General features: G+C 55.6%; 1 protein-coding gene across 28 annotated transcripts; it reads left to right on the forward strand.

The window, feature by feature from the left end:
- The first annotated feature begins 1,008 nt into the window (after nt 1–1,008).
- KIF12 (kinesin family member 12) lies at nt 1,009–9,105 on the forward strand. Of its 28 annotated transcripts, none has more exons than XM_069575303.1 (19): nt 1,009–1,256; nt 1,551–1,616; nt 1,709–1,787; nt 1,943–2,070; nt 2,190–2,265; nt 2,890–3,024; nt 3,189–3,324; nt 4,275–4,366; nt 4,546–4,693; nt 5,364–5,482; nt 5,565–5,669; nt 6,267–6,369; nt 6,452–6,542; nt 6,721–6,807; nt 7,186–7,276; nt 7,348–7,446; nt 8,049–8,149; nt 8,247–8,365; nt 8,692–9,105. In XM_069575303.1, exons 3-19 carry the CDS (start codon nt 1,719–1,721, stop codon nt 8,790–8,792), a joined length of 1,800 nt encoding a protein of 599 aa, XP_069431404.1. In that variant the 5' UTR covers nt 1,009–1,256; nt 1,551–1,616; nt 1,709–1,718; the 3' UTR covers nt 8,793–9,105. The 28 variants fall into 28 exon arrangements, 13 of the variants coding, with proteins under 13 accessions (XP_069431404.1, XP_069431398.1, XP_069431393.1 ...); XM_069575297.1 differs by lacking the exon at nt 1,009–1,256 and adding an exon at nt 1,302–1,480 and having other exon boundaries at nt 4,543–4,693; nt 8,704–9,105; XR_011254179.1 differs by lacking the exon at nt 1,009–1,256 and adding an exon at nt 1,306–1,480 and having other exon boundaries at nt 4,501–4,693; nt 6,721–6,790.
- Nucleotides 9,106–14,038: the final 4,933 nt, after the last annotated feature.

Raw genomic sequence — 14,038 nt, forward strand, 5'->3', positions numbered from 1 at the left:
ATCCTCTGTCATTCTCTTCTCTTCCTGCCCTCAATCTTTCCCAGCATCAGGGTCTTTTCCAATGAGTCACCTCTTCGAATCAGGTAGCCGAAGTACTGGAGTTTCAGTTTCAGCATCAGTCCTTCCAATGAACACCCAGGACTGATCTCTTTTAGGATTGACTGGTTGGATCTCCTTGCAGTCCAAGGGACTCTCAAGAGTCTTCTCCAACACCACAGTTCAAAAGCATCAATTCTTCGGTGCTCAGCTTTCTTTATAGTCCAACTCTCACATCCATGACCACTGGAAAAACCATAGCCTTGACTAGATGGACCTTTGTTGGTAAAGTAATGTCTTTGCTTTTTAATATGCTGTCTAGGTTGGTCATAACTTTCCTTCCAAGGAGTAAGCATCTTTTAATTTCATGGCTGCAGTCACCATCTGCAGTGATTTTGGAGCCCAGAAAAATAAAGTCAGCCACTATTTCCACTGTTTCCCCATCTATCTGCCATGAAGTGATGGGACCGGATGCCATGATCTTAGTTTTCTGAATGTTGAGCTTTAAGCCAACTTTTTCACTCTCCACTTTCACTTTCATCAAGAGGCTCTTTAGTTCTCCTTCACTTTCTGCCATCAGGGTTCCTGCTCCTACAGGCCTCCAAATCTACCCTCCCCCTAAACCCCTGCACTAGATTGTACTTCCTTGTTTTCATAGCAAGACTGTGAGCTCAGAAGGGGCAGGATCTGCATGGGACTCTCCCGTCCTGGTGCCCTGCATAGAGACTGGCACTGAACGGGTGGCTGCCCCACCTCAGCACATTCACAGACATCTCTGTTGCTCCCAACTGCCCTGACCTTGGAGAGGCAGGTGACCCAAAGTTTAAACCAGATGCTTCAGAGCCTTGTAGTCCGCTAAGCTCAGGAACTGAATCCAGCCACCTCTTCCTGGAACTGGGACCTGGGCCCTTCCCATCCTTCTCAACCCCTCTCCCCTCCCTGGGCTCAGCTGGAAGCAGCTGGAACCGCTGCAGAGGGGTGAGGTGGGGAGGAAGATTACAAAACGGAAGAAGTATGCGGAGAGAGTAGGAAGAGCCCGGTCCCATGCTCTGCTCAGACTGTCTGTGTGGCCTGGGCTGAGCCTATCCCAGTCCTGGCCTCGGTATCCCCATCTGTGCACAGAGCATATTGGTCTGGTGGTCCCTCCTGATGGGATTGGTCAAGGGCAAGAGATCCTCAGATTCCCGAACCCTCTAGCTCCAGACTTTTCCACCACACAGGTGGGAGGTTGGGTAAATCTTTAACTAGTTAGCCCTAGGCAGGTCGAGCCTTTCCAGATGGATGATTGCCTGGGAAAGGGGGGCGATGAGCGTGGGGGATGTAAGGGTGTATAGCCAGTCCCAGTGTGAAGGGGGAGGGTACTGGGGAGGGAAAAGAAAGAGACTCGGGCGGAGCTAACTCTGTGTGCAAAGCAGGACATGGAGGAACGCGGGTCGCCCGACGGGTAAGTACAGATTTAGGGAGGTTCAAGGAGCCGCTGGGACACGGATGGTTAATTCGAGTTGCTGCCACAGGGACCCCGCGCGAAACCTGGAGCAGGGGCCGGAGGGGCCAGAAACGCCCATCCAGGTGGTGCTCAGGTAGGTGTAGGTTGGCTAGGAGGCGGCGAGGAAGGGACTGAGGAGATTTCAGGATGGACCATCCGCCCCCTCCCCGCCTCGTCCGACCACAGGGTGCGTCCCATGAGCGCTGCCGAGCTGCGTCGAGGGGAGCAGAGCGCGCTGCACTGCTCAGGGACCCGCACTCTGCAGGTGAGGACCTCCCCCCACCCCACCCTCAAGAAAACCAACTTCGGGGAGCACGCCAGGTCCCTCCAGGTCAATTTCCCCCAGGCCCCGCCCTCCCCGAGGCGAGCCCCGCCCTCCCCAGGGTGCCCCGCCCTCTTCTCTACGGCCCCCTTCCCCAGGTGAGCCCCCCGGGCGGGGGCCCGGACGTGGCTTTCCGCTTCGGCGCGGTGCTGGACGGAGCTAGCACCCAAGATGACGTGTTCCGCGCGTGCGGCGTGCGGCGCCTGGGAGAGCTGGCGCTGCGCGGGTGAGTGAGGCCGGGGGCCGCCCCGCCCGCGCACGGCCCCGCCCCGGCCCCCTCCCTCCCTTCTCCCCCAACCCAGCCACGCACCAGCCTCTGTACAGCCACACTCCTGCGGCCCGCAGCTTCTCCTGCACCGTCTTCACTTTCGGCCAGACCGGCTCCGGGAAGACCTACACCCTGACCGGACCTCCTCCCCAGGTGAGCGGAGCTCTAGCAGAGCCCCCGGGGGATCAGTGGGCGAGAAGCCTTGGGGAGCGCAGACTCCCAGACGGAAAGGAATTGGACGATGCAGCCCAGCTCCATTTATTTGCAGGCAAGGAAAGATCAGGGAAGGTAAAAGGTCTCGGCCAGTCCAGAGTACCTGGGCTCAGGTGTCCCCTTTATTTCCTAGCTCTCATGTTTTTCATCTATAAAATGACTGAGAATTAAATGAGATGTGGGTATGGGAACTTGGCACAGTGTGCTGCTGCTGCTGCTAAGTCACTTCAGTCGTGTCCAACTCTATGCAACCCCATAGACGGCAGCCCACCAGGCTCCCCCATCCCTGGGATTCTCCAGGCAAGAACACTGGAGTGGGTTGCCATTTCCTTCTCCAGTGCATGAAAGTGAAAAGTGAAAGTGAAGTCGCTCAGTTGTGTCCGACTCTTAGCAACCCCATGGACTGCAGCCCACCAGGCTCCTCCGTCCATGGGATTTTCCAGGCAAGAGTACTGGAGTGGGGTGCCACTACCTTCTCCGGGCACAGTGCTCTACAAAGAGAAATCGTAACGGTGGTGGTGATGGTGGCAGCCCAGCTCCAGGCTCGGCTGTTTCTGCTCCCAGGGAGAGGGGGTGCCTGTACCCCCCAGCCTGGCTGGCATCATGCAGAGGACCTTTGCCTGGCTGTTAGACCGCGTGCAGCAGCTGGATGTTCCTGTCACTCTCCGTGCTTCTTACCTGGAGGTCTACAATGAGCAGGTGGGGGACTGAGATGGCTAGAAAGACAGCCCACAAGGAAAGGGAGGCATTTCTTTCCAAGGAAACTGGAAATAGAACAGGTGCGGGGCCGTCGACCATAAGGTCTGGGGGTGGATGAAACAAGGACTCAGGTTCCTCCCTTACCCTCCACCCTCCTCTCTCAGATTCGGGACTTGCTGAGTCTGGGGGCTCCCCGGCCCCTCCCTGTTCGCTGGAACAAGACCCGGGGCTTCTATGTGGAGCAGCTGCGGGTGGTGGAGTTTGGGAGCCTGGGGGCCCTCATGGAACTTCTGCAAATGGGTGCGTGCTACTTCAAGTTGCTCTGGGATGCGTGGGACGCAAGTATTTTACCTGTTCACCCAGTGCCCTCGGGGCCCCCGGCTGGAGCTGTGGGTTCAGAGATGACCTTTGTGGTAGAAAATGGCCAGCAAACCAACAGTTCAGACACAAACCAAGGGTGCCCCCCACTCCTACCCCTCAGGCCTGCTGATACTGCTTTCCAGACTCTTCCCACCCTTCTCTGCAGCACTGGGCTTCTGCCTCGGTCAAGCCTCAATTGTACCTCCTAGAGGGATCCCCCCCTTTAAGTGCATGCTTCTCCATCAAACGAAGCAAACCACATCCCTATCCCTTTCCAGACCTTTCCAGAACCCTGAGAGTAAAGGTCATACTTCTTGCATACTCAGTAGCTAAGTTGTGTCCAACTCTTTGCAACCCCATGGACTGTAGCCCTCCACGCTCCTCTGTCACTGGGATTATCCCAGCAAGAATATTTCCTCCTTCAGGGGATCTTCCCGACATAGGGATCGAACCTGTGAATCCTGCATTGGCAGGTGGATTCTTTACCACCGAGCCACCTGGGAAGCCCTAGCCTGAAGGCTCTTCTGTTTTGGTCTCATTCATCCATTCATCAGCTATTTATTGAGCACCTGCTGTGGCCAGTCTCTGGGTTCCGACTGAGTGCCTCCCAGTTGATCTCTCTGCCTGAGTTTCTCTCTATTCACATAGCAATGTGAGAGATGTTGATATTAATAAAATGTGAATCAGACTGACATTCTTCCCCTCGATTCTCGCCAGTCCCCTTTTACCTGTTCAAGCTAGAACCCAATTCAGCACCCATCATTCCACTCCTGCCTCTGTGCCTTTGCACCACTGGCCCCTCTTTCAGGATGTGTTTGCTCCGTTTTTATTCATTGGTGATGACTTGCTCTTCCTACCACATCCAACTCTAGGATTTTTTTCCTCTCTAGGTCTTAGCCGTCGAAGGAGCTCCGCTCATACCCTGAACCAGGCCTCCAGCCGAAGCCATGCCCTGCTCACACTCTACATCAGCCACCAAACTGTGAGTGCCTCAGCTTGGAAAGGAGTGGCCCAGGGCCACCCAGCAAGGGTCTGCCTTTGGATGTATAAACCAACTTGGGCATGCATGGGAGGTAATAGTGGAAACCCTTGGCCCTGTGATTTTGACGATGACAGCCCCTCCCAAGTCCCCATGGAGCCCTGATCCTCCAACCCCAGCAGATGCCTCCTGTGGACCCCGGGGAACCCCCCGCCGGGGGGAAGCTGTGCTTTGTAGACCTGGCCGGCAGTGAGAAAGTGGCAGCTACAGGATCCCGTGGGGAGCTGATGCTTGAGGCCAACAGCATCAACCGCAGCCTGCTGGCCCTGGGTGAGATCTGAGTGGACTGACTGCCCGAGTCCTTCCTCTGTGCCTCGCCCACAGCCATCCACAGTGGGGAAGCCAGGGGGTTAATTGGGAATGGAGGAGCGTTAAAGAGCTGTGATCCAGCAGCCACAGGCCTCCCTGGGCCTCAGCTTGCTGCTGTCTCATGCTTTCCCTCATAGAGCTCTGTGGGTCTATAAACACTGAGGATACGGTTGAATTCTAATTGGGGAGGTAGAAACACTTAATGCAGAGTGCGAGCCCTCAGACATTCAACTTGACCCTTGTTGTATTTGGGGAAGACTGAGGCCCAGGGAGGAGAAGGGCACTAACCTGTCTTCCCATCTCCCCACCCCCCAGGCCATTGGCCTTGAGGACTCTACTAGCTGGGACCTACCTTGGCCTTCCTCTCTGCATGCGTGGGGAGATGTGTAGGAAACATCTCTTCATTCAGTCCATTTGTCAGACATTTCCTAAGCCCCTTTGCCAGGCCCTTAGGTGGGCAGTAGGGATCAAGGTGGGAGCCCTAGTCTGGTGGCCAAGCAGTCTGAGTGGGTAATGCGATCATGTGGAAGGAGACAGCCTAGAGACATACATGCCTGGTGGAGACCTAGCTCTGCAGCGTACCAGCTGGGTGGCCTTGGACATGGAGGGTGACCACGCTTTCCCCACCCAGGTCACTGCATCTCCCTGCTGCTGGACCCTCAGCGGAAGCAGAGCCACATCCCCTTCCGGGACAGCAAGCTCACCAAGCTGCTGGCAGATTCGCTAGGGGGCCATGGGGTCACCCTCATGGTATCCACAGGAGGCTGGCAGGGAGGGCTGGGTCCTGAGGGAGGGCTCCCAGAGAGGAGCACTCAGGGGCAGTCCTCCCCAGGTGGCCTGCGTGTCCCCCTCAGCCCAGTGCCTTCCCGAGACCCTCAGCACCCTGCGATACGCAAGCCGAGCTCAGCGGCTCACCACTCGGCCACAGGCCCCCAGGGTGAGTGGAGAGAGCCGCGGGCAGAGCAGAGGGACAGGCAGGGGAGGTGGTGGGCACCGTCCGACAGCTGGAGGCTGAATCGGTGCCACGGTTGAAGTCTGGGACTGAGTCAGGGCAGGGATTAGCATTGAAATCTTGATGACGGGGTTATGTTTGGGCAGGGTGGGGTTACAGTCAGATTTCATGGTCAGGGTTAAGGTAGGTTTAGGCTTGGAGTCTGACTCGGGACATGCTTCAGGGTCTAGCCAACATCCCAGCTGGTATCGTGACTAAGTCTGAGTTAAGTTGGAGTCTGATGTGGGGTCTTATTTGCGGTCAGAATCTGGACCAAGATTTGGACAGAACTGAGTTTGGGGTTGGACAGGGAGCAGTTTAGAGCAGGCTTTCCAGGGAGACAGCTGAGGCCACATGGCACTTTGCTGCCATTAGGACGAGGTGTCTCTTCCAAGTGTATGTAACCTTGGGCCAGGATTCCAATTGGGCAAGTGGAGCCTGGGCTGGATTTTAGGCTGCACTTACTCCCCTACCCTAGACGCCCTTGCGCAGTGTGAAACCTGTGCAACCGTAAGCAGCAGCCCTGGGCCTCTTTCTCTGCAGTCCCCCAAGGCAAAGCTGCCCCAGCACCTGGAGGCTGAGTCATTGCAGCTGCAGGAGGAGAACCTTCACCTGCGGTCCCAGCTGGGCCAAATGGACCCCAAGGGTATGGGCTCCCTGGGGTGGGGGTGAGATGAGGATTGGCTCTGGGGCTCCTGGGGCTCCAGCTGCCTCCCTCTTCCCTGCAGCCTCTGGACTCAGTGGGGCCCGGGTGGCCTGGGCTCAGCAGAACCTCTACGGGATGCTGCAGGAGTTCATGCTGGAGAACGAGAGGCTCAGGTAGACTGCCCTAGCCCGGACTCTGTGGCCCGCCCCTCTCTGCGGGGCCCCCTCTGCCAAGATGCCTCCCTTCTCTAGTCACCCCCCGCCCGCCGGCTCCTCTTCTGTCCCCTCCTGCCTCCTGGGGCTCGTACTGTGCTGTAGTGAGGAGGAGCTGACAGATGCCCCCGCCTCCCAGGAAAGAGAAGAAGCATCTGCAGAGCAGCCGGGACCTGGCCTACAGCGAGCAGCGCATCCTGGCCCGGCAGGTCCGCGAGCTGGAGCGGTGAGCAAGGCTGCCGGCTGGAGACCAGCCTTTAGGATGGAGGGCAGGTGGGAAAGGGGGTGGCTCAGCCAGATCTGTCCTCTGGATCCAGACCCCTGGGGCTCAGACCCCAGCTCTGCCACCAGCTATGTGACCTTGAGTGAGTCCGTTAACCTCTCACCACCTGGATTTTCGCTTCTGTGAAATGGAGGCGATACAGTATCTGCCTCCCAGGATTGTCCTAAAGACTGGATGGCGTGAGTTCGTATGTAAAGATCTGAGAACAGTGCCTGGCATGTAGTTAGGGCTCCACGAGTGTTTGTTAAAAGCAGGACTTGGGCGCCAGGCTGATGGTAGCGGTGAGGGCTCCAGGCAGACAGAGCTCACCCTTCTTTCCAGGCGTCTCCTCTCTGCCTGCTGCTTTCAGCAGCCAGGCCCTGGCCCAGCCCCACCGTGTCCCTGTGTGATGGTGCCACCTCTCCTGTGCCATGTGAGTCTCTGCCCAGCCCGGAGAAGGGAGGGGCAGGGATATCACGGAGCCCCTGACACGACCTCTTGCAGGCCCCGCCACCCCTCTGCCCCCGCTGCCAACTCTGTCCCCTGTGCCATGCGCCGCTGGCCCACTGGGCCTGCCCACGGAGGGAACTCCACCTGCCCCAGGTAGGAAAGGCCGAGGTGGAAGGAGGGAAGGCCGGGGAGAACTGGAGACCTGGAGCTAGGGGTCTGTAGTCTGGAAGGCTCCAGAACTGCGGGGACTCCAGGGACCTGGGCTGGGTCATGGCAGGAAGTGGCTGGCTTTGGGTTCTCTCTGCCCGGGGTTCGAAATAGCTGTTAACCTTGCCTCGCCCTCCTCCCCATTCTACCTTCTTTTGGGAACTTACTATGCTGTTGGCTTATTCATTTATTCACTTACACGTTACTCATTTATGCACTGAACGAATGAGCCAATGAATGGATTTACTTATGAGTGAGTATTCACTTATTCAGTAACTCTCCCCTAAACTCCTTGCTTTGTGGCAGCCCCTGTTCTGGGCACTGAGGATTCACAGAGCAGATGTGGTTCCTGCCCTTGTGGAGTGCCTAGTCTCCAGAGAGGACTTCACAAGCGCCACCCACTGCCCGCAGAAAAAGGGACCTCCACCCTTTTATGCTCACCGAACATTCTTCGTGCCCCCTGGGGCAGGCCTGGCAGGGAGCGTGGTGTCATGATCAGCCCCAGGGCTGAGATCACCCAGCTTTGTGGACTCTGGTCTCTCCTGCAGGTGTTTGGCTCTAAGGCCCCAGGTGATGGGCCCCTGTCTGCCCGGCCCCCACCCTGGGCACCCCCATGCTGCCCTAGCTCTGCCAAGTGCTCAAGAGAGAGGTGAGCCCAGCCCTGGGGCACTGGGGGATGGAGGGTGAGGGCAAAGGTCTGGGAAACTGAAGGCTCACTTCCCACAACCCAACTCCCCCTGGCCCAGGAGTCACAGTGAGTGGACTCAGACCCAGGTTCTGGCAGAGATGCTGACCGAGGAGAAAGTGATGCCCTCGGCACCTCCCCTGCCCGCGGGGCCACTGAACGCATCGCCAGTACTGAGAGGTGAAGAAGGGCGTGAGGGGAGGGCTGCTAGTGTTCTCTGTGATCTTGGGCTGGAACTTACCTCCAAACCTTAGTCTTCCCATTTCTGAAATAGGGGGCAATAGAGTTCTACGATCTTTCTATTTCTCAGACCTGGAATTCTCTTCTTGAAGCCACCTGCACTCCCAGATGTATCCTGGGGCCCTGTGGTGTGCATGGCAGATGGAGTCGGGGTGGGGCAGGGGGGGTGTCTGAGACTTCCCCAGAGGTTGCTGGGACCCTGATGGTCCTGGGTGGGGCAAGGCCCAAGGAAATGATGGCCTCAAGCCTCACCGTGTGCCCTTTAGGGGGGGCTGCAGTTCCAAACCTGGCCCGGAGACTGGAGGCCCTCAGAGACCAAATCGGCACCTCCCTGCGACGTGGCCGGAGCCAGCCACCCCCTCGCTGAGGGCACGTGGAGCCCTAGCCAAGCCCTCCCTGCCCGCTGTGGGCAGCGTGGGAACCCCGGAGACCTTCATGTGGCATTGGGCTGGGCTCTGCACTCTGGGTTTCAGTCTCTCCATCTGTTCAATGGCTTAGCAGCCGCTGCTCTAGTCTGCAGCTGGCCTGGGCAGAGGCCAGGCCTGGGCATGGGGGCTGATAGGGCAAACTGGGGACACCAAGGGTGGGTGCCACCCAGACTCGGAGAAATGATACTGGATTCAGGAGAAACCAGGCCACGGGCGATGAAGTATATGAATAAAGAGAGACATCAGCTCCAAGTCTGGTTGGTCTTATCTTCTGACTAGTCAGGCTCTTGCCCTTGGGGGAAACCCAGAGGGGAGGGGTCCTGAGGAAGAGGAGGCCAGGACTCCTGGCAGAGGTGACTATCCCCTTCCCCTTCAGATCAGGAATATTTCAGGTTCTCCTGAAATAGAGAACCTCCTTCTATGTGTTGTTCAGTGACTCAGTTGTGTCCGGCTCTTCAAGACCCCACGGACTGCAGCACTCCAGGCTTCCTTGTCCTTCACCATCTCCCGGAGTTTGCTCAAACTCATGCCCGTTGAGTCAATGATGCCCTCCAACCATCTCATCCTCTATCACTCCCTTCTCCTCCTGCTCTCAATCTTCCCCAACATCAGGGTCTTTTCCAGTGACTCGGCTCTTCGCATCAGGTGGCCAAAATACTGGGGCTTCAGCTTCAGCATCAGTCCTTCCAATGAGTATTCAGGGTTGAAGTCCCACGAGGCGCAGGTGTAGCATAAGTCCTTTTGGAGGAGGTTGTCATTAGCCCTACCCTTAGAGCCACTGGGTGGGCGATCCATACATTGGAGAACAATTTTAGTTACTGTACACATTTTAACTGAGCAACTACTGTGTACCACTGGGCAGACATGGGGAGAGGGAGTGGCGAGCATCTCCATGAGGAGGCCTGGGGGAGACTGCTCTGGCCTTGAGCTGGGGCTGGCGGTGGGCTGAGGGGCTTGCATGCTCTGTGCCAGCTGTGTGTGTCCTGGTACTGCACCATAGGGCCTGACTTCTGAAGCTGAAGATCTGCTCTGAGCCCCTGGGCAAGGCCTGCACCCTCCCGGGACCACTTCCTGGTTTTCAGTCCTTTAGACATGGTTCCCTGTCCTGTTGATCTCTAGTGAGGGGCAAGGAGATTAGAAATATCATGATTCTTGGCACATGCCCAGTAGGATGCTGTGGGTCCACAGTTAGAGGTAAGTCCAGATGTGACTTGTGAAATTGGGGGTGTGAGTGGGAGGACCCCACTACAGAAAGAGCCATGGGGCTAACCTAAGTCTCCCATTTTATGGTTAGGTAAACTGAGACCCCCAAGTGGCTCATTCCGTTGTTTGTTCATACATTCACTCACTCATTCAGTAAACACCGCTGGCATCAACTGTAAATCAAGGTGACAAAGAAGACTGGCAAGGGACAAGCTGGCTCTGCCCAGGGAGCTCACAGTCTGGTGGGGGGCAGACAGGTAAACATTTACAACCTCACACGCATGCTTTGATAGGAGAAACCCGGAGCGCTGGAGGCACCGAGGGTCACCCAGTCAGAAATCGTCAGGGAAGGTTTGCCAAAGAGAGTCATGATTAAGGGGGAATGGCAGCTGGCCCAGGGCAGGTGGGGGTGAGGAGCGGGCTGCAGGGCCAAAGGTTCAGAATTCCAAAGGTTTCCAGGGCCATTCTAAAAGTGCGTGGCCTCAGCCCCTTTGGGAGTTGGGGTTTGTCCCAAGGGCAAAGGGGAACCACGGAAGGGTCTCGAGGAGCCACTAGCTTCGATGTGCGTTTAGAGCATGCTGGCCACTGTGGCAGGTGGGCTGACTGGTAAGGGTGAACTGGAGGAGGGGGCCGATGAGATGACCGGTGTAGGGAGAGGTGAGCTACCTCAACCAGCAGCCCCTAAGCCCCGCGTGGGCTGGGCAGCCCCTGAGACCTGGGCACTGGACACTGGGCTCAGGCAAGACCCCAGGCAGGCCAGCCCAAGCCATGGGCTTGGGGAGCACTTGGGGAGAGGGACACTGAGCCCAGAGGACCAGCTAGGGAGCCACTGGAGAGAATCGGGACTGGGGACGCCCTGGGGAGGTGTCATAGCCATCATCCGCAACCATGTTCAGACCTGCCCATGGGCCTGGTCCGAGAAAAGTCAAGAAAATCAAGTCCGATTGCCCCCATCCCACTCCCCAGCACAAGAACAAGCAAGGAAAGACCTAATACACTTGTACCCACCACTGTGGAAAGTAGCCCAGGTAACGTTCCATAGTTATGCCTTCTTTTTCCCCACGGAAGTACGGACCCACAGATAAAAAAGCAGAGTGCCTCTCAGCTATGCTTGTGTGTGCAGTGTGGCCTGAGGTGGGCCGCTCTGAGCGTCCCCGCTGCAGGGCTTCTGACTCCTGAGGCTCTCTCTGGAGAGCTGGTCCCTGAAGCTGGGGCTGGCAGGGTCAGCCCAAGCTGGTGACGACGGTAGCCAGGTATTGAAAGGTGAGACCTGTGACTGAGGATAGAGGTGTTTGTAGAAGGTTAGCGTCCACGGAGGCAGAACCCAGGGAGGTGGGGTGATGGCCGTACGGCACAGGCACTGGGCCGGGCGGGGCGGCTGGGGTCCAGTTCATAGGTGGAATAGCACGAGCTCAAGTCTCAGTGGCATCCCTTCCATGAGTGACCCTGGGCAGTGACTTAACTGCTTTGAGCCCAAGTCACCCCATCTGCAGAACAGATACAAGAATAGTAGCCCCTCACGGGTCAGTCATGGGGATTAAATCCACTGACACGTGGAAAGATTGAAGCACAGGGCTTTGTCTGTTGCGGGCAATTTAGCCAAAAGCCAATTTCAGTCAACGTGACGATCTGATGGAACTGACAATCTGGGTTCCAAAAACTTTTGCTTAACAAATTGAGAACCCACTTTGGGCCGGCATTGAGGAGCATTACTGTTAACAGTAAGGAGCATAAGGAGCCTTACTGTTAACACAGACAAGAAACAAGAAAATGGGCAAAAGACATGGGAAGTCAGATAGTGATAAAGGCTATGGAGCAAAAGAGAGGAGGGAGGTCCGTGGGTCAGGGCGGGTGCAGTTCTAAAATAGGGGCGTTAAGAAAGGTCTCACGCAGGTGACGTTTTTGCAGAGACGTGAAGGATGGAAGGAGGGTGAGCCTAATAATTGCCATAAAGCCACTTGTTTCTACTCAAGATACTTTTGATGTTGCATCAGCTTGTGTGACTCAGCAGGTTTGAGCCGGGGCTCTTCCACTCCCCAGGTTCCTTATCTCACTTACAGTATGTGCCCCTGCTTGCTGGGAGGTCTCTTGCCTCAGGCAGAGGAGGCCCCTGGAACTGAGCGTGAAAGCTTTCCTTGGCCGCCTTGGAAAGTATGGACAGGACCACCCAGGGGGCCCCTGGCTGTGACCGGCTCATTCTTGTTTGGACAATTCCTTCTCCCGTGGAGCCAGCCACGATTTTCAAGTTTCCTGGTTCCAGTTCAGCAAAATCCCTACTTACTTTCCCAGAGATAGATACAGGACTGAAGGCGATGGGTCCTCACTACCCCCAAGTCATATACCATGGTCTACCTCCCTCTCAGCATCCTTACTCAAGAACAGCAGCTTGTCCAGAGTCCCTAACCCTGGAGGAAGTCCGCAGAATCCCAGGATTGTCATCATTACTCGGAGCTGTAGATCCCACAGGGCACTTCTGACTTTCCCCAGAATGTTGGAATTGGGGGATGTTCTCTGGCTCCCATGACATAGGGTAGCAGTTCTCCAGAACTATCAAACTTAGAAGAAAGTCTCTGATACATTAGAACTGGGACAGCTAGTAGAAATCCTGAAGCTCTGTGGGAATTTCCCAGAATTCCAAATCCGTAGAAGAGTTCTTGGAAACTGTAAAACTTTGTGTAGCAGTTGGGAGGGGTTCTCTGAAATCTTTGGCTAGGCGTGGGGATGTTTACCAGTGCTTGCAAGACCATCCGGGAGTTTCTAGAATGGTGTCAAATCCAGTGACCAACCTAATGTCTGGAGCCCTGATCCAGTTCTCCAGATCCTCGGGAACTCTAACTCTTAGCCAATGCAGAATGGGGAGCATGGTGAAAACATTATAGTGGGACGAGAGAAACTTCAGGAAAAGCACTCCTGTGGATGCTTGGGTTTAAAAGGTTATGAGGTTTCATCTCAGTGACCAACCTCAAGGTAGACCGGAAGAGGAGGAGAGAACAGGAGAGCTTGTGAAGCTCTACCGGCCAAGAACTGCTCACCCCCATCCCCCTACCTGCGTCAGCTTTCTCTCACATCCTGCTTTCTCTCACTCAGGGTCTTTCTTCCCTTTGACTAATGACACGTTTGCCCCAACCCCTATTAATTCAGTTTTGCACACCAAACTGACTTGATTGCAGCCCCTTTGAGGGATATTTTGTGTCCTCGATTATTTTTCCTCTTCTGTCTCCTTGTGGAGCTTCCAAAGACTTGTCTTCCTTTATTTATTTATTTATTTAATTTTTATTTTTGGCCACACAGCACAGCTTATGGGGTCTTAGTTTCCTGACCAGGATCTGAACCCACATCCTCAGCAGTGAATATGCGAAGTCCTAACTACTGAACCACCAGGGAATTCTCTGTTGACCTTTTTTTTTTTTTTTAAGCAAACATGATGGAGTGCGATTGGGTAGATGGGGGTAGTCTTGCTATGAAACAAGGAGCAGCAGTTACTAGAGCTTGTAAACGAGTTGGTGCTATGGATGGAGACCAGGACTGGAGGCAGGAGACCTGGATTCCAAGCCTGCTTGGCAACAGATCTACACACCCACTGGCCGTCACTGACATCCATGCTTACAGGTCAGCAAAGAAGGCCATAGGGACTTCCCTGGTGGTCCAGCGGTTAAAAATCTGCCTTCCAACGCAGGGGACACAGGTTCTATCCCCTGTCGGGGAACTAAGATCCCACATGCCACAGGGCAATTAAGCCTGGGAGCCACAACAGAGACCCAGCACAGCCAAAAAAAAAAAAAAAAAAAAAACAAACCATTGCTGGCCACAAGCGTCTTCCTCAAGAACGTTCTTTCAGCCCCTGGCTCCGATTACACTATCTCTCACTCATTGTACATTTTGTTGTTTATTTGCTAAGTCATATCCAACTCTTTAGTGACACCCATGGCCTATAGCCCACCAGGCTTCCCTGTCCATGGGGTTTTCCAGGCAAGCATACTGG

Source organism: Ovis canadensis, chromosome 2 (assembly GCF_042477335.2).
Source record: "Ovis canadensis isolate MfBH-ARS-UI-01 breed Bighorn chromosome 2, ARS-UI_OviCan_v2, whole genome shotgun sequence".
Lineage (NCBI taxonomy): Eukaryota > Metazoa > Chordata > Mammalia > Artiodactyla > Bovidae > Ovis > Ovis canadensis.

What these genes read in the sequence shown, in the direction of transcription:
- KIF12 (XM_069575292.1), top strand. Translation starts at nt 1,455, where the DNA reads ATGGAGGAACGCGGGTCGCCCGACGG. An exon ending in CCGCAGCCTGCTGGCCCTGG is followed by an intron (nt 4,694 to 5,363) that starts GTGAGATCTGAG and finishes TTCCCCACCCAG; the next exon opens with GTCACTGCATCTCCCTGCTG. An exon ending in GGGAACTCCACCTGCCCCAG is followed by an intron (nt 7,447 to 8,048) that starts GTAGGAAAGGCC and finishes TCTCTCCTGCAG; the next exon opens with GTGTTTGGCTCTAAGGCCCC.